At 44.5% G+C, this 23,081-nt stretch overlaps 1 protein-coding gene across 7 annotated transcripts in view; it reads left to right on the forward strand.

Moving 5' to 3' along the window:
* The window catches only part of PLXNA1 (plexin A1), a 644,822-nt gene that overhangs the window by 306,202 nt on the left and 315,539 nt on the right, over nt 1-23,081 (forward strand). For all 7 annotated transcript variants that reach the window (XM_029601328.1, XM_029601329.1, XM_029601330.1 and 4 more), the window contains exon 4: nt 16,107-16,247. In XM_029601328.1, the coding sequence (XP_029457188.1) occupies nt 16,107-16,247 (141 nt within the window). The remainder of the gene's footprint in view (nt 1-16,106; nt 16,248-23,081) is intronic.

Genomic DNA, 23,081 nt, shown 5'->3' on the forward strand with positions numbered 1-23,081 from the left:
CTCTCTCTTAATTAAGTGCATTTGTTTTGTAAAACTGCCTAAAAATAATCCTCAGATGTTATCTTGATGCTGGAGGTGAATCAAAGCCACTGCCGCTTTAATTAAGCAGGGCCTCAATTTAGTTTGTGATGTGGTATACATACATTTCCATGCTAAATAGCTGGTGCTGGGAGCCTGTGTTGGTGAAGGAGAATGGGAGGGGAGGGTGTTATATTTTGCATTCATATCTTTTCCCTGTCTTCTGTCAGTTGTAACCTATGCAAATTGCTTGAGTTTATAATTGGCTGGGAGAGGTGGTTGTACATCAGGTGGGGGGAGCACTAAGAAGGGCTCTGTTGTCCTTGGATGATTTTGCTTCCCCTCCACGGCTTGGGCAGCATAACCTGAATGGCCAAACTTGTGTGATTTTTAGTGGTTCCATGGCCCGGTGGTTTAAAACCTGCGCAGTTAATTTTTTAACTGCTGAGACCCTGGGGTGTGTGATTCTCCTCTCCAGAATCCTCCGTGTGGTCTCCCAATGCTCGTTTTTATTCTGTAAGTCCCTGTAGCCGGACCACTGGGGTTTGAGGGTCTCGCTGCAGATTTTGAGCATTGTGCTGTGCTTTCAGATGTTCCACTAACCAGCCTTCGTGCCTCCTTCTGAATGTTCCCTCCATTATTCTGCAGAAAATGTATCAGTTTTACTGCAGCTGAATCAGTAAAAATACCCTTGCATTTTCCATGGGAGGAAAACTCTAGGGCAAAACTGGAGCAAGACTTGCACTAGAGCATAGTTTTGCACTAGAGCATAGTTTTGTTGTAGCGCCAGTGGGGGTGGGGGTGGGGCTGGGGCCAGCTTTAGAAATGAAGTTTTTTGGTGGTAGAATGTGTAACCAACACTCTGCATTTCTGGAAGCATACCAAGGTGTACTGGAAAGATAAGTGGTAGACTTTGAGGGTTATGAAGCTCTAGAGATGCAGTGGGGCTGAAAGAAGTTAGTGATTGGTGGATACTCTTCAACCAAGCAACTCCTCGTGAGCCTCGAAGATATGCTTGGGTGCTCTAGTACCTATGTTTTATGTACTGTTCTATTTTTCAATTTTAGTATTTTGTTGCATTATGTATTTCTGTAAATTGCGCTGAGAAATTTTTAAAATCTGGAAAGGGCAATCCATAAATAGTTTTAAATAAATAAATGTGGAAAACTTCCCTGAAAAAATATTTGTGCACATGACAGCGGGTATCTTTCCTAGCATGTAGACAGATAGACTCAGGACCAGTGGTTTTTGCTCCCCTGCCAGCAGATGGAGACAGAGCAAGCTGACGTCACATTATTTATAACACTGCAGTGACCCCAGCCTGCCAGTATTCTCGGTCTCCAGCAGATGGTGGACGTGCATCTCCCTATGGGGATTGCTTTATGGAAGGAGAAATTTGAAATTCTAAATTCAGGAAAAGGAAGCCCTGTTCTCCTGCGGTGATACCTAAAGGTCCCTCCCTCAGTTGAGAATGCCTGAGGCGATTTCCATGGTCCCTCAGAGGTGTGCCCTTAGTCCGGTAGCTGGGCTTCCCGGCATGGACTTAGCTGCTAGTTCAGCTGAAAGGCAGTGGGTGCAGGAGGCAGAGTGTGGTGGTGACGGCAGATGCCCTCTCCCCCACAGCCAGAGACCATCTCTGTGCTCAGTTGGTAAGTACTGAGCTCAAGTAAGGTTTAAAAAAAAAAAAAAAAAGAAAGTTTTACCCTGAGTCAAAGACAGAGGGGTTTCAGGACTTCTTCCAGTCTCTATTCTCTGTGCGCCATACTGACGTTTGTTCCTGCTCCCGTTGGGGTTGGTGAACTGGGCAGCCTGGCGGATTGAGCAGCCCCCGGTGGGCTATGCCCTGCACTTTAGGCTTTTTTCTTGCACGCCGTGTGATAAGCTGCAGCGGCCATTTTCACCCGCTCTTATGCTGTCCTCTATAGGCCGTCGGTGTGCGCAGTACGTCAGCTCTGCACACGCGTTGTGCATTCGTTTTTTGGGTGCGCTTTTTACGCGCACAAACTTAGTGCTTCACTTGCTGCCCAGGTTGTGTGCACGCGCCTTGCTGCGTTTTCATCTAGGTGCTTATTTTTGGGCGCATTTCAGTTTTGAGCGAGAGTCGTTCTGACGCACGTTTACCGCAACGATGGTGCCGGTAAGCAAGAAGCCTAAGCGTCTTCCTATTTGTGTTGCCTGTCATATTAGGGCTTCTCAGCCTGACCTGGCTTCTAACCTGTGTCAGCGCTGCTCAGACATTCAGGGAGAGTTGAAGTTTCAAAGGCTCCTCAGACTGAGGGCTGTGGTTCTGGTGTCCACGTCTCAAAGCATGGGGCGATATTCCATTAATTTTGTTGTGCCCAAGATGGAGGGCTCCTTTTGTTCCATCCTGGATCTCAAGAGGGTCAACCGTCATTTGAAGATGACTCATTTTCGAATGGAATGGAAGCCTTATGCTCTGTGATAAAGGCAGTGCAGTCGGGAGAATTTCTACCCTCCTTGGATCCATCAGAGGCTTACCTTCATATTCCCATCCGATTGGAACACCAACGCTTTCTACTCTATAAGGTGTTGGAGGCGCCATTATCGGTTTTGGGCACTACCTTTTGGTCCTCTCCAGCCTGGTTGGTATTCAAGACAGATGTGAGTCTCCGTGGTTGGGGGGGCCTCACTGTCTGGAGTTAACAACCCAGGGGCATTGGAAGGCCAAAGAGTCCTGCTGGAACATCAATCGCCAGGAAGCCCGGGTGGTACGGCTGGCAGGCTTGTAGTTCAGCCACAGGCTGCAGAATCAAACGGTTCACGTGATGTCTGACAACGCAACAACAGTGGCCTATACATATTGCCAGGGAGGAACCAAGAAGCCAGCAAGTGTCGCAGGAAATAGACCAGCTAATGGAATGGGCGGAAGGACATCTGTCTACAGTAAGGAAAATGAAATTATCAGGCAAGTAAGTTCTCCAATTATGTGCACACGTAGTATTGGAGGGGTATTTTTCAAAAGCAGACTTAGGCGTGCAAGTTAGCTTTGGTGTTATCTTTGCGCATATTTGATTAAAAATGTATGCAGGCTGTTCGAAAATGGACAACAGGATGATTGCAGCATCTTGAAGGAGATGAGCCATGATGTGTCTGCCGTGCAGGTGGCTCTACTTTTAATACATTTGAGACACAGAAGGATTGGGTAAATATTCTGGGAAAAGACAAAGTGTGTCTGGTGTACTGCAGTTATTCTCTTTAATATATGTAGGATCTGGTTAGGTTCAAGTGACTGTTGGAAGAGTTGCGACATGTGAGTTTATTTCTCATGAGCCTGAGATATTCTGAAATAACATCGGAGCAGTACTTCTTGTTTCCTGCACTGTCCGTAGGACATGCGTGAATAATGAATTGCATTTTGGTTCCACACCTTCGCTCTAAGCTGAGCGGCTTTCTGCAGCTTGCTAAAGCTGAGTGTTTAACATCTCCTGCTCCTGTTCAGCCAATAAATTGAGCTACTAGGCTCCATCCCCGAGCACAAGTAAGTGAAAACTAACAAAGGACTCCCCCCAGCTCCGGTAATGGAAGGTCTGTAGGAATCAGCGCGGCAGTCCCGATAGAGAGGGGGATTCTGGGAAGACAACAGTTCCCTGCACTAATATGGAGTTAAACTCAGGTGTTGGGTGGCTGTAGATAGGGCCGGTGTTTCCATTAGGCAAACTAGATGGTTGCCTAACGTGTCAAAATTGGGGAGGGTGGGGTGGGGGGGTGGAAGGGCAGAAAACTCCTGCCAGCACAAGGCCCACAGGGATGCTATGCCAGAACCAATATCGCCAAAGGAGGACGTGCTGTACTGCAGCTACTGCTGCTGAAAGGAGGCAGTGCTGTGCTGCAGTAAGTTGGAGGGGGGGGGGGGGAGGGCGGTGCTGTGCTAGCAGTAAGTTGGAAGGGGGGGGGGAAACGGTGCATGACTGAAGCCTCGCCTAGCGTGCCAGCCCGGGCTGTAAATGTGTGCAGCCTGAAATACCTTGTCCGGTTCTGGGAGATGGTGAAATAAGGATGCTTCCTGCTGTGGCAATGCTAGGTCTTATTTTCGAACTGTCCCCTAGCTCCCGGAATTGTGGGAGTGGAAGAAATTGTTCAAATGAAGCTGAGCTTGGTTTACTTGCATTTTCATGGCGGCGTTCCTGGAGGAGACGGCAGTGTGCGCAGTTTTAGCTTTCTCATAATGTGTACATTTTATCCAGAAAAAGTGGCTGAAAATTTGTGTGTACTTTTTTTTTTTACCCTTGGGCAGTTTTCAAAGGGAAAGTTCACACATACTTTACCTGTGGAATTTGCATCTACGCACATGGATTTACTGAGCTATCTGCTCCGTATCCCGAGAGTCGGGGGGTCCCTTCGACTTATGCCAGAGGCAGCAGCCAATTCTGAGGCCAGCTTTCTGAAACGGGGAACCTTTTCTGCCAAAGGCTTGTTTATTTTTGTGTCTGGTGTTTCTTAAATCAGTTGAGAGAATTATGCCATGACTTTATAACAGTTGATAACAGCTTTCATGGGCTCCATGTGTGACCCTGGGCAAGTCTCTTTGCCATCTGGCAGAGAAGCCATGAAGTGGCTTTTTCTGCAGCAGGAACAGATCCCAGGATTTGTGGCACTCGGAAGCAAGCTGGGTGACATTTGCTGAATGAGAACTTAAAATTGGTCCCCGAAGAGTCTGGCATCTTAAAACACCCTTTTTGTGATAGAGGTTACTACCTAAAAATAAAAGGTTGGTTTTGACTCTGTGCCACAGTTCTGTGAGGTCCTTCCTACAGTAGTATCTCTGCTCAGTTTTGTTTTTGGCTGAATGAGCTCTAGATTTACATTTAGTTAACTTGCAGAATGGAAATAGAATGCAAAGTAAATTTTTTTTTTACCCTGTTACTGATGTCCTTGGTTAGTTAACATCAAGTGCAGATACATCTGAATGACTTTTATCAACATGTGCATGCTCCTACGGATGCATTCGCTTCCTCAAAGGAATTTGGTGAGACTGCCCAGCCATCAGACTGCTAAAATTGATTGATTTGACCCTTTCAGACAGGTGTCGCTGACAGCAGCAGCTTACATGCAGGTTGCAGGTCTCAAACAGATCTTGTGTATGCAGCAGGTCTGAGGTGTGCTCTTTTTTTCTCAGTCTTGAACCGTGTGCGTGCATGTGAGTCGCCTGTCCTATGATATTTGTAACTAATAAGCCAGCAATGTATGCCTGAAACGCCTTTCCTGCCCATAATTCCATCCCTGTGAAGTGTCAAGCATTTTACATTTTATAGGCTTCTTATAATATCTTTTGCTGCTGGAAGCCTCACTGAAAAATGTATACGAGAACATGTGGGCCCATATTGAAAAAATCAGGAGTTAGGCTACTAGATCTGCCTAAATGAAAATGCTTCACGATAGACACCTAAATTTAGGTGCTTAAAAAGGGAGCCAGGGCCATGAGTGGGGTAGAGTTGGGGGAAGTAAGTTAGGTATCCAGCACTGATTTTTCGGTGCTAGGCCATCTAACTTAGGAGAATAGATGAAGGGCCTAAATTCAGGGGCCTCAGTTTTTGGCTGACATTTCGCATAACTGTAGGTGTCTAAAATTGAGGTGCCTCCTTCAGGTGCTCTGTTTTCTTTGAAAATTAACACCTAAATAAACCAGTCTGCCCAGTTATTCCAGCTAAGGATATATCCTTCCTGCAGAGGCCTGACCATTTGTACAATATCACTCCTTATGCAAGTCAGTTTGTCAACTCAGCTATGTATCTGTTTCTTTTTTTTTTTTTTTTTAATTTATAATTTTATTAGTATGTATCAAATAAACTGCAGTAGGAGGGGGGGAAGGGGAGGGTCCAGGGTAGGAGGGGACTAGGAATTACTTTTGCCTGTTTGATTTTTTTACCACAGGATTTGGTATAGATTTATCCAGACTACCGTTTGGCGAGGAAATGTAAATGTGGTGTTTCATTTTTATATTCCGAGTGAACTGAATCTCCTTCGAAGTGGTCGTCGTCTCGGCAAATGTTCACCCAGGGTAGTTGGGTGTTGTTTATGAAAGGAATTTGTTTCCCCGGGTTTGTGTTTATCTCGTTGATTATAGAGGTTTGCCTAATCTCTATCCTTGGTACATAGACACAGGCCAGGACCCCTATCTCTCCCCCCCCCCCCCCCCCCCACCTTTTTCCCCTTTAGTTAACCACTCGTCTGCCCTGTTTAAATGAGCTCCTCAGAGGGTGCTGAGGGCTCTGAAGGGATTTTATTAAGTTGACTGGATATTACATTAACTTCAAGAAGTCAGTCACGGCCCAAAGATGACAATTGTGTTAGAGAATTGGCCTTTGGATTTTAGCACCCTCCCCACCTCCATATGAAGCACCGTGCGATTATATTGCTGTAGCCTTTCCTAATGCATTTACTGTCTGTATGATTTAAAAGCACTGTAGTTAGGAGAGGCTTAACTCGGTTTTCAGGGCCAGAACGAGATGGTGGATATCATGGCAGAGAAGCCTTTCTGAACTGTTGGTGACCTGCTTGGCCGACCCTTTCCCACCGGGCGTGTGAAAGCGGTTGTGTGCGCACCTGTACTCCTGTATCTAGAGATATCTGGAGGGGATCGCACACTCCGGGGCATCGGTTGAATTGTGCTAGGAACTTGGAGCTGCTGAGTCCTTATCTCGCAGCCTCTCCCCTGTTGCTTTGCAAAGCTGGAAGTTCGTCCGGGCAGCAAAACTCCCTCTGTGCCCCAGCTGCTAGCCAGCCTTGCATGCAGCCAGAGCTTGCCTCCTTAAAAGATATACTGTATATGATTATCACACCTCAGACCTGGATTCTGTCAGTTAGACATTGGGAGGCAGGGTAATGCTTTATAAAGTGGAGGTAAGACAAGATAATGCTAATCCTGAAACAATCTAATGTCTCATTTTAAAACATTTATTGTTTAAAGGTCTTGTTTTTCCAAATTAACATTGTTGTAGTATTGTCAGTTTGAGAACTGTAATTTATAATTGAATATAATTTTACTTAAATATTTAATTGTTGCCTATTTTTGAGGAGAAAATGTCCCTAGTTTTTTTTTTTTTTAGTTCTGTAGCCTTTCACTTGTAGAAATTGTCAAAGCTTTCTGAATTATGACAGGCCCCTATTTCTTTTTTTATAATATTTTCTCCTTATAAAATATTTTAGTTGTACTGAACAAATCAGGTCTAAAGGGACAGGTTTTGTCATGTGTGGCTGCTAAAATCATAATCTTTCAGTCCCCCGTAGGTTCGATAATGATGTGCATCAGAAAAGTACAATAAACCTTGAATCAAGAAAATTCTTACTTTGAGTAAAGCGCTGAAAGCCTGCACAATCCAGCGAAGGGGGAGAAAGCAAAATGTGGGTTCTGATATTTACTCCTGCCAGTGTGTCCCGTGCCAAAATTGGAGGGCAATGAATGGAGGAAGAGATTACATTTCCCTGTGGGACTTTTTTTTTTTTTTTTGGTATTCCAATCCCAACAAAGAAATAAACAATATTAAGAACATAAGACGGCCGATGTTCAGCTGTGGAGCAGCTAGTTAGCCCGATATAGCTATTCGGCTATCTTAACGGAGATATTCAGTGGCACGGCCGCACTGCTAAATATCCCCAGCTATCTTAAAGTTGGCCGGATAAATATATCCGGCCAACTTTAGGTTAACCCTACGGCTGTCCTAAAGTTATAAAATTAGCCGTAAAAGTAGCTAACTCCAAATATTGGAGTTATCTGCATAATTTATGCAGCTAACTCTGGCCTGCCCCAAAATGCCTCCCACCCTCTCCTGTATTATGTGGCTAGAATTTAGCAGCATACAGTTTCAAATACTGCCGCTTTTCCATTTAGACAGATAACTTTTCAGTAATCTATTTAAATGGCTTCTGAATACAGATGTCAAGAAGTGCCACACTGGATCAGACCAAGTCCATTGAGCCCAGCATTCCATCTCTAACGGTGGCCAGTCTGGGTCACAAGTGCTCTGCAGATTTCCAGTAGTTGATCTCTTTCTTGTATCTCATTCCCAGGGTAAGTGCTGGCTTTCCCAATTCTACCTGGCTAATAACAGTTTATGGACTTTTCCTTCAGGAACTTGTCTAATCCTCTTTTGAATCCCACTCTGTTAATTGCCTTGATCGTATAGCATAGTAACATAGTATTGTCGGCAGAAAAAGAGCAAATGTCCCAGCAAGCTTCCCATGGCAGCAACTTCTACTCCATGCAGGTTACCCCAAGTGTCCTCCAAGGGCAGTAACTGCCGCTCCATGCAGATTACCCCTATACCTTATGTGAAGGATAGTAATACTTACAAGCAAAACCAAGCAACTGTAAAAACCCATAGTAAACTTATGACTTATTTTTACATGGTGAGCAGCCTTCCTGATAATTCAAACAATGCTTCTTGAACATTCTTTGCTTTTGAATTTGGCCGTAGAAGCTTTATCCCAAATGTCAGTGTATCAGTATCCCAGACCATAAAAGTCTGGGTCCCGTGTTGGCTGTCTTCAGAATCCAATAAACCTTTTTCCTTGCTCTGCCGTCAAAGTGGAGAGCGATGTTGCAGTTGTCAAACTCCACAAGGCTAATTGCCACTCCATGCAGGTGACCCCCATTCACCCTTTTCTTCATTATCATTCTCAAACCTTTAGGGATCCGTGGTATCTATCCCATGCCCTTTTGAATTTTACTATTTTCATCCTCACCACCTCTTCCGGAAGGGCATTCCAGACATCCACCATCCTCTCCATGAAAAAATATTTTCTTATGTTGGTTCTGAGTCTTTCCCCTGGATTTTCATTTTGTGACCCCTGCTTCTACTGTTTCTTTTCCAATGGAAAAGGTTCAAAGTTTGTACATTATTTAATTCTTTCAGGTATTATAAGGTCTGTATCATATCTCCTTTGCACCTCTTCTTTCCTGGTGTACGTATTCCAATCCTTCAGCCTCTCATAAGTCTTCCAATACAGATCCCCCCTGGACCGGATGGTATGCATCCTAGGGTACCGAAGGAACTAAAAAATGAAATTTCTGATCTATTAGTTAAAATTTGTAACCTATCATTAAAATCATCCATTGTACCTGAAGATTGAAGGGTGGGCAATGTAATCCCAATATTTAAAAAGGGCTCCAGGGGCGATATGGGAAACTATAGTCCAGTGAGCCTGACTTCAGTGCCGGGAAAAATAGTGGAAACTATTCTAAAGAACAAAATCACAAAGCATATAGAAAGACATGGTTTAATGGAACACAGTCAACATGGATTTACCCAAGGGAAGTCTTGCCTAACAAATCTGCTTCATTTTTTTGAAGGGGCTAATAAACATGTGGATAAAGGTGAACCGGTAAATGTAGTGTATTTGGATTTTCAGAAGGCGTTTGACAAAGTCCCTCATGAGAGGCTTCTAAGGAAACTAAAAAGTCATGGGATAGGAGGTGATGTCCTTTTGTGGATTACAAACTGGTTAAAAGGCAGGAAACCGGGAGTAGGATTAAAAGGTCAATTTTCTCAGCGGAAAAGGGTAAATAGTGGAGTGCCTCAGGGTTCTGTACTTGGACTGGTGCTTTTCAGTATATTTATAAATGATCTGGAAAGGAATACGATGAGTGAGGTTATCAAATTTGCGGATGAAACAAAATTATTCAGAGTAGTTAAATCACAAGAGGATTGTGATACATTATAATTCATCCTTCAGGTATGTCCCCATTTTGACAGTCATTGTTTTTTAAATTCAAAACTTGGGTCTTTTTGTGACTTCTCTGTATTCTGTTTGCGATATCAAACTGTACTGTTTGATGATCACTGGTGCTCAGGTGGGCACCCACCCAGACATTAGAGACACTATCCCCATTAGTGAGCACTAGGTCGAGTATAACTCCCTCCCTCTTGGGTTCCATTACCATTTGTTTGAACAGAGCACCTTGAAGGGCAGCCACTATCTCTATACTTCTCATAGATTCTGCAGAAGGGATTCTCCAGTCTACATGTGGCAGACTAAAATCTCCAATGAACACTAGTTCTCCCTTCTTTCCCACCTTTTGGATGTCTTCGACCAGATCTCTGTTTAATTCTTCCATTTGAATTGGAAGCCTGTAGACCACACTAGTAAAAATGGATGCACCATCCATGTTTTAGGACGGCCCATAATGCTTCTTCTCTACTCTGTGTTCCTTGCGTTTCAGTGGCTTGGATATTGTTTTTGACATAGAGCAGCTACTCTTAGTTTTCTGTCCTCTCTGTTGTTCTCGTTTTCTGTCCTCTCTGTCCTTCCTTAAGTTATAGCCTGGAAGGGCCATATCCCAGTTATGAGAGTCCGTGAACCCTGTCTCTGTAACAGCAGCAATGTCCAAATCTGCCTCCACTATTAGGGCCTGCAGGTCTGGGATTTTATTGCCCAGATTACAAAATTTGTGGTCATAGCTGTCCAATTCTCTCTTGATTTGCTGTACTTCCTAGTCACCTTTTCTGCTTTTTTTTATCTGATTGATTTTTTTTTTCAATTATTTTTTCCTCCCACTTTCTATATCACTTGGGGGGGGGGGGGGGTGACATTCCAATTTCACTGGCCACCTCCTACCACCCCCATTCCCTAGTTTAAGTGTCTGATAATATATGATGTGAATTTCTCACTTAGCATCCTCCTTCCTGTTACAGACAGATGTAGGCCATCCTTATCATATAAACTTTACTGCTCCACAGATGGCCCCAGCCTCTAACGTATCCAAAACCACTTTCTGTACACCAGGTTTTGAGCCAGGAATTGAAGTTATTTATATGGCATAGTCTTTCTTTTCCCTTTCCATGAACAGGTAATGCTTCCGAAAAGGCAATCAAGCTATGGAATCTGTTGTCCTCTGGCAACCGTTTCCATAGTTTGATTGTGCGCCGAGTGAAAAAAATTCTTCCCACCATTTGTTTTAAATCTGTTGGCTGGTAGTTTTATGGCGTGTCCCCTAGTTGTGGTGTTTGAAAGGTTAAATGATCATTCCCTATTTAGGTGTTCCACCCTACTCTTGATTTTATACATTTCAGTCATCTCAATTGTCTTTTCTAAGCTAAAGCTGTTTAGCCTTTCTCTATAAGGGAGCTTTTCCAACCCTTTATCATTTTTGTCACCCTTCTCTATATCTTTTCTATGTCCACTATGTCTTTTTGAGATGGGGCAACCAGAACTGCATACAATCCTGAAGTGCAGTCACACCATGAATCTATACAGAGGCATTATGATATTCTCAGCTTTGTTCTCTACTCCTTTCCAAATAATGCCTGTCGTTCCATTTGCATTTTTGATCACACCAAGCTGAAAATTTCTATCGGCCATAAGGACTCAGACTTCCTTTTCTGTGGGTGGTGACTCCTAACGGAGAACCCAGCATAGTGTACCTATAGTTGGGATCATTTTTCCCTAACAGGCGAATTTTAAAATTCTTGGTCGACGTTCACATACTTTGTCAACGTTCCTATTCCAGCTTATAAATGTTGGGTCTGGATAATAATCACTCATTGGCTGATACTTCTGAGTGGGAGTCTTATAAAGCTACTTAGTTGCCAGATCTCCTGGGAATCTAAGACTTTCATGGGTAATACAGGGCAATAAGCAGAGCCCCTGGTTTCCTCTGGCAGAATTTTCAGATTCTGTGGCAAGAACTGGCAAATTCTGTGGCAGATTTTTCAACATTTTATACCGTGCTGCTGATTTTGTTTAGCTTCCTAATTTCTTTTAGCATTTCATTGTCTGTTAGTTCATTCTAGCCAGGTGGACAGTAATTCACCTCCATTACTATTTTATTCCCTTTTTCACCTGGAATTTCTATCCATAAAGATTCAGCAATTTGTTTCCTGCAAAACTTTTATCCTGTTTGACTCAATGATCTCTTCAACATATAGCGCCACCCCTCCACCAATTTGATCCATCCTATCATTTCGATATAATTTGTACCCTGGTATCACAGTTTCCCATTGGTTATCCTCCTTCCATCAGGTCTCTGAGATGCCAATTATATCTAACCTCTTCATCTGTTTGCTATACACTCTACCTCTCCCATATTATTTTTTAGACTTATAGCATTTGTATATAGTAATTTCAAAGTATGTTTCTTGTTTGTATTAACAACCTGCTCATCAGTTGACAGGGGTAATTTGGAATCTTTATTTAAAGGCACCTGATCCCCTTTGGCATTTATTGGGATGCCCTATTTTCCCTGTTCTTAGTATCCTTCAAAGATACATCATTCCGAACCATGTGCTTCTGAGTGACTGTCTGTTTTCCCCCATCAGAAGTGTATGGTTCGGAATGATGCATCTTTGAAGGATACTAAGAGAACAGAGAAAACAGGGCAGAAGTAAAGTGCCGGGGAGAGAGCATTCCAGAAAAAATCACTTGCAAGAATTTAAGTTAAAGATAATTAGACATATTTTTCTTGTACATTTTATTGTGGGGAATGCATATTTTAATATAGTTCCATAATCTTGCATTTAATGTTTTATGAGAAGCCTATAATAAAGTGCTTTGTCTCTACCCTGATACCCTCCTGCCCTAAGTAGGGCGCCGCCCCATGGAAAAGGCTGTAATAAACCTCCAAAATGCAAGGTCACCCACAGCCTGCACACAGTGTGGTGGAAACGTAAAGGAGCAGCTTTGGCGGTTGACGCTAATCCTGCAAAGCAGTGGCAATGAAGCGCTAGTGCTGGGATTGTAGCACAGTGCACTACAGCCCTGCACCCCATGACCTGAAGGTCAGGGAATGGTTTAGGCCTCCTGTTGCACAGTGGTTTGAGCCATTTCTGTTGTGACATTAATTACTAGTTAGAAGCTCTTTTCAGGTAAGAAGTCCCTAATTAAGCTGATGATAAAAGCTTGAATGGCCAAAACTTCTGTGCAGTGGGAATTATGAAAGGTTCCCAGGTGAGAACACAGACTATTCCAGCTTTCTCTATCCGCTGCTTTCAGAGTTTTGTTTTGTTTTTTTTTACTGGGATTTGGGGAATTTTGCTGAAGACCTACTGACTTGTTTTTATTTATTTATTTATTTATTTATTTAGGTTTTTTTATATACCGGCATTCATGATAAAATCACATCATGCCGGTTTACATTCAAACAGGGTGTGCAGAAAATACAATAACTGAATCTGGTGCAGAGGAGTTGCAGTTACAATGAACAGGGGTAAAGGAACTAGGACCATAGAGAAGAAGCAGTAGAAGTTTAACATCATAAGTTAGTTATTTACAAGTCAGGGGTGACAACATTCTTTGCAAATGTAGTTGTGATTCAGGTGTGGTCAGAGAAGGCTTGTTTGAATAGCCAAGTTTTTAATCTTTTTCGGAAGGTTGGCAAGCAAGGCTCCTGGCGAAGGTCCGTGTTTTTTTCCTAGAGAGACTTTGGATTTTCAGGTACTGAATATGCTGGAGACTTTCCGTGCTGCATGATTGCGAGGGGTCAAAGAGCATGACCCATTTCAAGACAAGGCATAGTTGTGGCATAAACTGTTCAGCATCTTCTGTAAAGCATCACTGGAAGGGGTGTGTTTGCTGTGGTGTTGGTGTGTAATCTTCTTTCCTCTTCGGTCAGTGCTAGACATGCTCCAGGCTCATACCATGGGCCTCTTGGTGGATAGGGACAGTTGCATATTGTATGGGGTTGCTATAGCAACCTCACACCGTCCCCTGGAGCATGAAATTGGCATGCCAGTTCTCGGCAGCTTTGCCATTAAGAGCGGTGTTGGTAATTAAAGGGATTATATCAGCTTTTCACAAATATACAAGCAGGCAGATATAACTTGCTAGGGGCCTGTACAAAGTGGTGCTGGGTTCATTTTGTTTTTTTCTTGGCGTAGTATAATAATCTTTATTTCTTCAAGGCCTTCATCTAATTGAGACTCTGCTCTTTACATGCAGCCACATCTGGGGTGAATAGCTTGGCAAGTCATTTCTGGTGTCTAGGTAGACTGAAAGTTTGTTGCTCTTACGACTCAATTACAGTTGAATACCTGGGCATACAGGAGATGTGTGACTGTGGCTTGGGCAGTAATGAGTTTGGTCTCTGAATGCCAAGGCCCACGGGTTTGAATCCACCTTGGAGAAATAGGGAGGGGGGTGGAAAATGGGTTCTAGTTGAGCTTTTCTTGGGATTCAGCCAGGTACTGGTGACCTGGCTTGGCCTCTGTTGGAAACAGGATACTGGGCTTGAAGGGCCCCCTTGGTCTGACCCAGTATGGCAAGCCTGATGTTCTAAGAGCCCATGGTAGAGCTGGGTGGGAATCCTAGCTCAGTGTGTTAACCATTCCACCCTTAACGCTTCCCCTTAGAGTTAGTGGGCGAAGTGTGTGTTCGTTGGTGTTTCTTAGAGAATGAGATATGGCTTCTCGCTTGCACGCATTTGCACCTACAGTTTTTCTACAGAGGAAATCCTCTGCAACATAGACTCATGACAGCAGCAGAAAGACCCATGTGGCTTAGCTATCTAGTCTGCCCAGCTCTACAGTCCCTAGCAGTCCTGATCCCTGTGTGGTTTTGAGCTCCCTGGAACCAGCTCATCCCTCGTGCTGCATCATTCTTTCCCATTTTAAACTTTGGAGAAGTGCTGTAAAAGACACCGTGTGAAATTAGTCAGTTCAGAAGTGTGCGTGGTGTAGCTTTCCTGTGTAATCCATCCCTTTCGTTAATCCTAATGGGAAGTTAAGAGGGGAGCGGCTTTTCTTCATCCCTTTTGAAGCCACCTTGCGGTACACAGGAAGCGTTTGCATGTTACAACACTGGCGCAAATTCCTGAGAGCTCCTCCAGCAAGGACTGCCAACGACCGCAGGAAAACGGTTTTCTAGCCACTCCTGGTAGCTATTAGCCGACCCTCCAATTGGTGCATCCTAGGAGAGGCGAAGGTTACAGCTCTTTACTGGGTTTTTTTTTTTTCTTTCTTTCTTGCCGCAAAACAGAAACCTTTCAAACAGTTGGGTCTCTAAGGAGGCAAATATTATGGTTTTGTTCAGAGAGCCAAATGAAATTTCCTAGCAGTAAGTTGCTGAAAGCTGATATTAATGAGGAGATGCCCTTGAAGTTTGCGGTAGTGGGTTCGCCTCCGGGAGTGAATGTTAGGAGAGGGGAAAAGTGGCTTGTGGTTTGGGTAAGGGCTTTCTGGCCTTGGCTAGGAAAGCCAGTCTGGGTTTATGGCAGAGCTGAAATATGACTGACTTACATCTCCTAAGAAGGGCCTGGGCCAGCCCAGTGCTTCTGAATGCACCTGCATGTCAGCTGTAGAGAGCCTTGATCCCAGGACACTGGACGAGGACGAGGACCGGAAGAGAGAGTGCAATATGGGAACCAGCTGGGAAGAAAGAGAGTGATACTTGGCAGAGGAGGGCTTGCAGGAAAAAGAAAGTGACTCGTGTGAGAGAGAGAATTATCATATGCTCTAGCTGTGCAGTACCTCAGCATACGATGCTTATCCCTTGAGCAAAAAAAGTCCAGTTTCTCTGGAGCTCTGGCAGACTGCATGATGCAAATATGTCAGAGGTGGCAGTCAACTGATGTTTCTGTGTATTCACATGTTCCCTGCATTTTACTGGAGACACTGAGAACCCGGGCTGCCTGACGCACATTTTTGGTGCTAAGTGCAGTTATTCAAGGGACTCTGTTTGGCTATTTACCTCCTGTTGATGCCAGGAAGGTATAAGAATATGTGTACCAGGCCTATATTACATAAATTACTTTATTTTAGATGAATATCTAATAAAGAAATGTAAATGTTTTGATTAACAATTTATATAAATTCATAAGATTTAAGGGTTCTATTGTTACGTTCCATGTACCCTGCTACCAGCCCCAGCTTTGCCTTAATCTCGGTTTCCTGGCCAATGTATTTAGAATACAAATAAAGGCAAGTTGAGGAGTGCAGGCGACTATTGAATACTGGACTGACACCAGCATGGTGTCTGGGGTGAGTGTTAAAAATCCTGAAATAAGTAGGCAACCGTAGTTAGGAGCTTACTGCAACCCTGCAATCCAGTCAGAGAACGAGAATTCGGCTAATGCAGGGAAGCAGCAAAAAGCCAGTTACTCAATGCTCTTTTTTTTTTTTTTCCTTTCCTGCCCTCAGATACTTGTGGATTTGACGAGTCCCAGCGGGAGCCTGGCGGTGCAGTATGAGAACGTCGCCGTCCACGAGGGGAGCCCGATCCTGAGGGACCTGGTGCTGAGCTCTGATCGTCAGTACTTGTATGCCATGACGGAGAAGCAGGTAAAAAAAAAAAAACCAAACAAAAAACGTTGGGGTTTTTGGGAGAAGGGGTATCTGTATTTTATGCCAAATCCCTCTGATGAGCAGACCAGTCTGCGTCGGCTCAAATCAGAGCTCAGTGGGGACACAGATCGAGAGCCCACATGAAAACTAAGCGGCACCAAAAACATCACGGAAAAGCCAAAACCACAGCTACTGGATTACAGGTTGGAGTGCAATATAAATGTCTCAGCTATTTTTATTTTATTTTATTTTTTTAATCAAATCTGACAGCCAGCATCGTGTGCCGCTCTCCACCAACCGTCGGTTCATCCAGCCCTGCAGCCAGCATCCTGTTCTCCCTGCCACTTTTACCCAGTCCTGTTGCTGTTGTAAAATGAAGCCCTAAGCACTGAAATACTGCGGGTAGCAGCTTCATGGCTGACCCCCAAGTCGGAAGTCAGAGAGCAGCTGATACCAAAGCCATTCCCCCAAAATTCATGGGAAAATTAAAAAACAAAACAAAACAAACCCAAAAAACCCCCCAAACACCATAAGAACCTCCCTTTAGGTTTGCACTCTAAAAGGCAGGTTACAAATGTGTTTGTTAGTTCAATAACTTGGTACTGCCTGCAACTTTTCTCTGACAAGTTCCTGGAGGAAAAGTCTGTAAAACATAATTAGCCGGGTAGACTATAGAAAAGCTATTGCTATCCCTGGGAGCGAGCAACATGAAGTCTATTTTTTGGGATCGGCCAGGTGCTCATGACCTGGCTGGGCCACTGTTGGAGATAGGATGCTGGGCTCGAGAGACCTTGGCATGGCATCTCTTACGTTACTATGTACATATTTTCACTGGTTCAAGATGGTAACTTCCTCCCATGGACGCAAGACTGTTTTTTGGTTTTTTTTTTAACGAAGAACCTTCATTTTCGGTTTAAACCACATTTTTTCACCCATGAACTCCTGTGTTTTTCCAAAGAAGAAAATCGGTTTCAAACTATTTTCACCCTAATTTGGCATAGGCTTTGGAAGTGGGTAGGGGGTTGCAGGGGCAATGACAACAAAGAAGCCTGGCGTTATCCTCCCTATCCCCTCAGTGGCTGCTGCTGCTGCCACTAGCCCCTGCCTGAACACATTCACTCACCCTCTGTGCCCCTGAATTAGGAGGGTCCTGGCCTTGTGTAGTGCCTTGGTCCCTCTTTCTCCTCCTTGATTGCCGGTGCCTAATGACATCATCGGGCGCCGATAGCCGTGGAACAGGACGCATCGCGGCAGCACCAGGAGGAAGAGGGGTTGGGAGTGGGAGTGAAGGAAGCGGGCAGGTGGATTGTCGGGGGAGGGAGTGAAGGGGTTGTGGGAAGTAAGAGTGAGGGGGATTGTGGAGGGTGGGAGTGAAGGAGATGGGTAAGGGGGGGGGTCAGTGAAGGAATGAAGCAATTGTGGAGGAGGATGTGAATGAGGGTATTGGGGGGAGGGAGGTGGGAGGTGGGAACAAAGGGAGAAAGCAAGGTTTTGGACAGGATGGGGTGGGGGCGGGGTTAGAGGAAGAGCAGAAGAGCTGAAGGAGAAGGGGGTGGGGAAAGAGGTGGTATACTGGAGGAAGAAAAAAGTGGGGGCTGAGAGGCCTGGTAATTTTTATTGGGGAGGGATCCCTTCTCCACCTCCCCCTCTCTCTTCTGCCTCATCCTTTTCTTTTCCCCTGCTCCCACCTTCTCCCTCCTGCCACCTCTCCTACAGTGTTGCCAATTTAGTGACTTTGTAACTAGGTCTGATAACATTTTGAACCAAATGGAGATTTTAGAATTGTGAATGAGACAGGGAGTTAACTTGTCTATGTTTGGATGATTTCACTACAAATCTAGCAATTTTTTCACAGCTCTAAAATGTCCATTGGGCTCCCTAATTATAGAGCATATCCGGAAGCAGAAATGTGCAAGAAAGTGAGCCCTGTGCTGGCTAGAGTGCCCCAGGAATTTGCAAGAGAATGAGACTTCTGGCTAGAGTGCCATGCTGGCTGGTCCTGCCCCCTCTTCTGGCTCCTCAGAACAGGCTCTGCTGGTTCAGTCTCATTCCCACCTTGCCATGGGGAAATCCTCCTATCTGTACCCACACCTCTATCCTCCACAAGAAAAACAATAAAGGCTCGGTGGGACCAACATAATACAGTAAATTATGTTGGGGCTGCAGATCCTTCATTGCTTTTCTTGGGATCAGACCCTCTTCCTGACCCCCAGACCTCTCTCCTGCCCCTCACTTTAGACCCCTCCTCTTTATCTTTAGCATCTTATCTTTATTCCCATCCCCCTTCTCTTTAAGCATCCCACTTTTCTCTCTAACCCCACTCCTCCTTGCTTTCGTCCCAGCACTCTATCGGCTGGATTTTTAATGGCCCGCGCACGTAAAACATGGGTTACGTGCGTGGCTGGGCCTTGTGCGCATTTTAAAAGGGGCACAGCCGCTTGTGCAACCCCTGTTACACGCACAAGAGCCGGGCCTCAGCAGAGGAGCAGGGCAGGGCTAGAGGTGCCTGGTACAGCGGCCATTTGCCGCTGTGCCGGGAGATCGCGTGCCGGCAGCTGCTGGCGCATGCAACTTACTACAGACCCTTTGCAGGAGCAAAAACAAAGGTAACAAAATGGGGGGAGCCCTAGGATAGGGAGAGAGGGGGCAGGTAGGATAGGGGCAGGGAGGTTAGGGTAGGGGGTAGGGAAGTTCCCGCCCAGTCCGCTCCTTAATTGGAATGGACTGGGAGGGAACTGGGAAGCCGGACGATGTGTCACCCTGTGATTATGGCCTATGTCTACCCCCCCTTGTGCATGCCGCCTGTGATTTTATAACATGTGTGCACCAGCGCGTGCATATCATAAAATCGCGCATCCATGTGTGCCGTGTAGCGCGCGCGCACATGGACGCGCATGCGTTCTTTTAAAAAATCTACCCCTATATCTTTCTGATATTCACCTGGAAAAAATTAGTATTTTTTTCCCCCCCACTAATTTTCTCCCATTTATTATTCTCGGGGGGGGGGCCCTAGAATGAGGGTCCCTAGTTATAATCTCGGCTATATCAGGCCCAGTGTATCACTGGGGAAGCAAGACTTTGGCTAAAGTGAGCACCACACTTTGAGCAGCGGGCGCTGCATTGGCTGCTGAATGCTCAGTCTCTCTGTTCCACAATCTGAAAGGCTCTGTGAAGAGAGAACAGAACATCAATCCGAAGGACTGCACATCAGGACAAAATAGAAATAGATTTGCTGAACGCAGGTGTGTAATCCTTATTCCATGCAGCTTGTATCCATTATGGCTTCTCCTCGTGTTTATTACACAAATTAGGAGGTAAACTGCTCTCAGGAAAGAGACTATTAATTTATAATACCATCCTTATTTGACTCTCCCTACAACAACCTCCCCCCACCCCCCTCCCAAGATGAGTTTGAAATGTGAATCCGCTTTACTAACGAAGCACTTCTTTCTCACGGACGTAAACTACATTTGGCCCCTTGACTCTAATGCACTTAACTCATTTCAGTGCGAGGTATTGAGGACTCTTGTCATGGGTAAAAAAAGCATAAGCGGTTTCGTTCTAAAGGGGTCGTATAAACAGAGTGATGTGCTATTTCCCTGATTTTTCTCATGGAGCAGAGTGAAACGCATTAGACGGCACTGCATTAAGGGCCTGTTGGGACACCGGGGATCTGGTTTAGCTATGGACCTTTTGATTTCCGTTACATTCCTGCAGTCTTCTGAAGAAAAAAAAAAAGGGACCTTTTGCAGTCTCAAAAGCTCTTGTAGAGCGTTATCTTTGAATAGTTTAGGTGGACTTCCATAAGAATTGCAAAGCTCTCAGATTTCTGCACCAGCAGTGTGGGTGCTGGATCTCTCTTGGCACAGTCCTATTGAGAGAGTTCTCTGTCATTTCACACGATTCTAGGGTGCTAGGAGGTAATTCCTGCTGCTCCCTTCCCTCCCCAGCCTTTCTGCCTAGCCTCCTTATTGGCGATCCAGTGGGCACTGTGGCCCCTGAGTGCTGACTCTAAAAACTGCTGTCTCCCGGGGCCTCTTAGCTCGCTGGCTGCAGGACGGTCTTGGATGAAGCAGCCTAATCCTTGGGAAGGATAGCAAGGATTTCTCAAGGTCTTTTAAAGTCTCTTAGCAGAAGACAGTTACACCAAGAGCGAATGACAGGGCAGAGGGACACATCTGGCTATGTGACACACAAAATGTGGTGAAATCTGTGACTAGGACAACTAGAGTTCCAGCCATACGAGCCGCAGTTCCTTGACTGGTGAATACTTTGAGAATGCAGAATCTTTTACCCTTAGAGAAAAACATTACTAACCCTCATAATATACATACATACATTTGTATGTATTTGTATATAATATAAATACATCACTCTTTAAGGAAGTAACATGCATATGTATGGTCATTAGTTGTGATTGAATATCTCTCTCACAGGTGTTGGAATCATGAGTCAATGTCACTTAGGCATCCAGGCTCACTTTTTCTACCTGCTTTGCATTCTGTCACTTGAGGCTCTGCTTTTTCTTCACCTTAGCTGCCTCTCTCTCTCTCCTGCCTGTTCCTTTCCCCGCCCAGAAAAAAAAAAAAAAAGGAGGTGGCAGGCTATAGTGGTTGCTTGCCACCTGCTAAACCCCTCTGCCCCCTTTGTAAGAGTCGGCTCTCCTGACCTCAAAGGGCTTAGCTCTCTTGGTCTTGGTTGAATAATTTCAGCGAATAAGTACCTAAATAAAAATGAGTTTGCTGCTGTGACCAATCGGGGGCCTCAGGGAGAATAAAGTAGAAATAATAAAAGAAGATGGGGAACATATCGAGAGAAGCAACGGGAGGAATACAAGCAGTTCATTTCTTCTAAGTAACTCGCTCTCGTATTAATCATTTTGTGATGGAGTCACTGGCACTGACAGCCTCTGCCAAAAGCCTCTCATACCGCTTGGGCTCCCACTCATTACCTTGCCATGAACGGCTCTGGAATTTGATTTGACCTTATAATGAGCACGCAGGTTTACTTAGGCTGCAGCCTCACCGTTGCTAGGCAGAGTGTAATTCATTGTTGCATGCTTGATGTAGAAGTGTGCAAGAGTAGATACAAAGGATAGCCTTGGGCTACCAATCTGAGTGATGATGGTATGGGGGAGGAAGGAGGCGTCGGGACAGTCGTCAAGTGGGGAAGGCTTATCTGTTTCCGGAGCTGATCGAAGATGAAAAAAGCACCTGCTCAGGAAGTCTTGGTGTATGCTTCCATCAGAGCATTGTGTTTGCCTTTATGGGACAGATTAAGAGCTTGAGACGGATTTGTATGCATGTCCGTATGGTGCGTGAAAATGACTGGCGCAGCTTGCAGAATAAATCCCCATCCTCCTTGTTTGAGTGAGGACTGAAAACAGCTGGGATAACTGTCCATGCCAGGCAGACTTCAACCTACCCATTGATGGTGCTGTATTCCCATTTACTTCTGGAGTAGACCCCATCATTGTGCCCGTTCCCACTCACGCTGTCTTAGGGATCCCGAGGTGCTGTTACAGTGTTTGAGGGCAATTCAAAGGCAGATTCTACTAATTCAGCAGCAGCCTTACGTCACAATTTGATCAAACTGTTAGCAGCGCATAATAAACAGAGCCACACTAGTTTTGCTGCTTAGAAATCTACCATGGGAGATCTTGTCAATTTGGTCCTTCCCTTACTCCATGTGCTGCCTTCTGAAACCCATTATTAACAGTTGGCTCTTTCTGTATCTGGCTTTTGCTTTCTTATTTAGAGTTTTCCTGTCCCATTCTCAGAGAAAAATTATATGAAAAATTGCTTGCAAATAATTTTGTAAGCCCAGCACCAGTACCGGTAGTGTGTGCAGGTCAATGGTTAAAAAATACCCTTTGAACGTGCTCTCAGAAATCTGTTGCAGTTTAAATGGATGTCTTTAGAGCAAATATCTTTTAAGTTAGTTATTTGAAAAAGGAATGCAGATGACTCCTCCCTGTTGTGTTCCTGTTCACTTTAAACAGTAGTAACAAGTGTCGCCAGTGTCATACACAAAGCATCAGCACCACTGGTGGATATTTTGACATAGGTAGGAGTCAGTAGGATGTCCCAGTGATGAACAAGACAAAATGCTTTTCAAAGTGGCTAAGATGTTTAAACTTTTTTCTTGCACAAGAAATCTGTAAAGCTTTAGTGCCTGTTGTTGTTTTTGTGAAAAGGAAAGTACGGGTAATTCCTCCATCCCACAAAAGTCTGGGCCTGAAGGGTCAGCATCAGTGAGACCCTGTGCGTTTATTGCAGTGAATGGGTTCTTTGGGGATCTTCTGTACCTGGTATTATGGATGAGGCAGGCATGCCAGCAGCTTTTAAGGAGGACTCCCTGTGTTCAGATGAGCAGCTTGTGTGAATGAAGGAGAGGAGTGGCACGTTAATTGTCGGCCTCTTTCCAGGGCCCTGGCACACAGCCCAGTGGCGTAGCCAGAAATGAATTTTTTGGGAGGCTGAAGGTTAGCATGGGTGGGCAGTTGACATACAAGTCCTAGGCCCTCCTATTTGTACTCATCAATAAATAATGCCTTAGAGTGCATCTGACAATGGGTTTCTCAGTAGTTTCATCATGAGTGATGCTTTAAAATATTTTAATTCTATTGTTTCAAGCACTTACCAGCATTATTAAAAAAAAACAAAAAACCTTATTAATCTATATTAATTTATTTTATATTTATTGCAGTTTTTAAATGCACATCATGTAAAAAGTAACAAGCTTAACAGAAACCTCAGATCCAATTATGTAATAAAATAAATATAAATGTGTTGTTTTCTGAATCATCTTTCCAAAAATGCAGAGAATATC

This window comes from Rhinatrema bivittatum, chromosome 4, assembly GCF_901001135.1.
Source record: "Rhinatrema bivittatum chromosome 4, aRhiBiv1.1, whole genome shotgun sequence".
Taxonomy (NCBI): Eukaryota; Metazoa; Chordata; class Amphibia; order Gymnophiona; family Rhinatrematidae; genus Rhinatrema; species Rhinatrema bivittatum.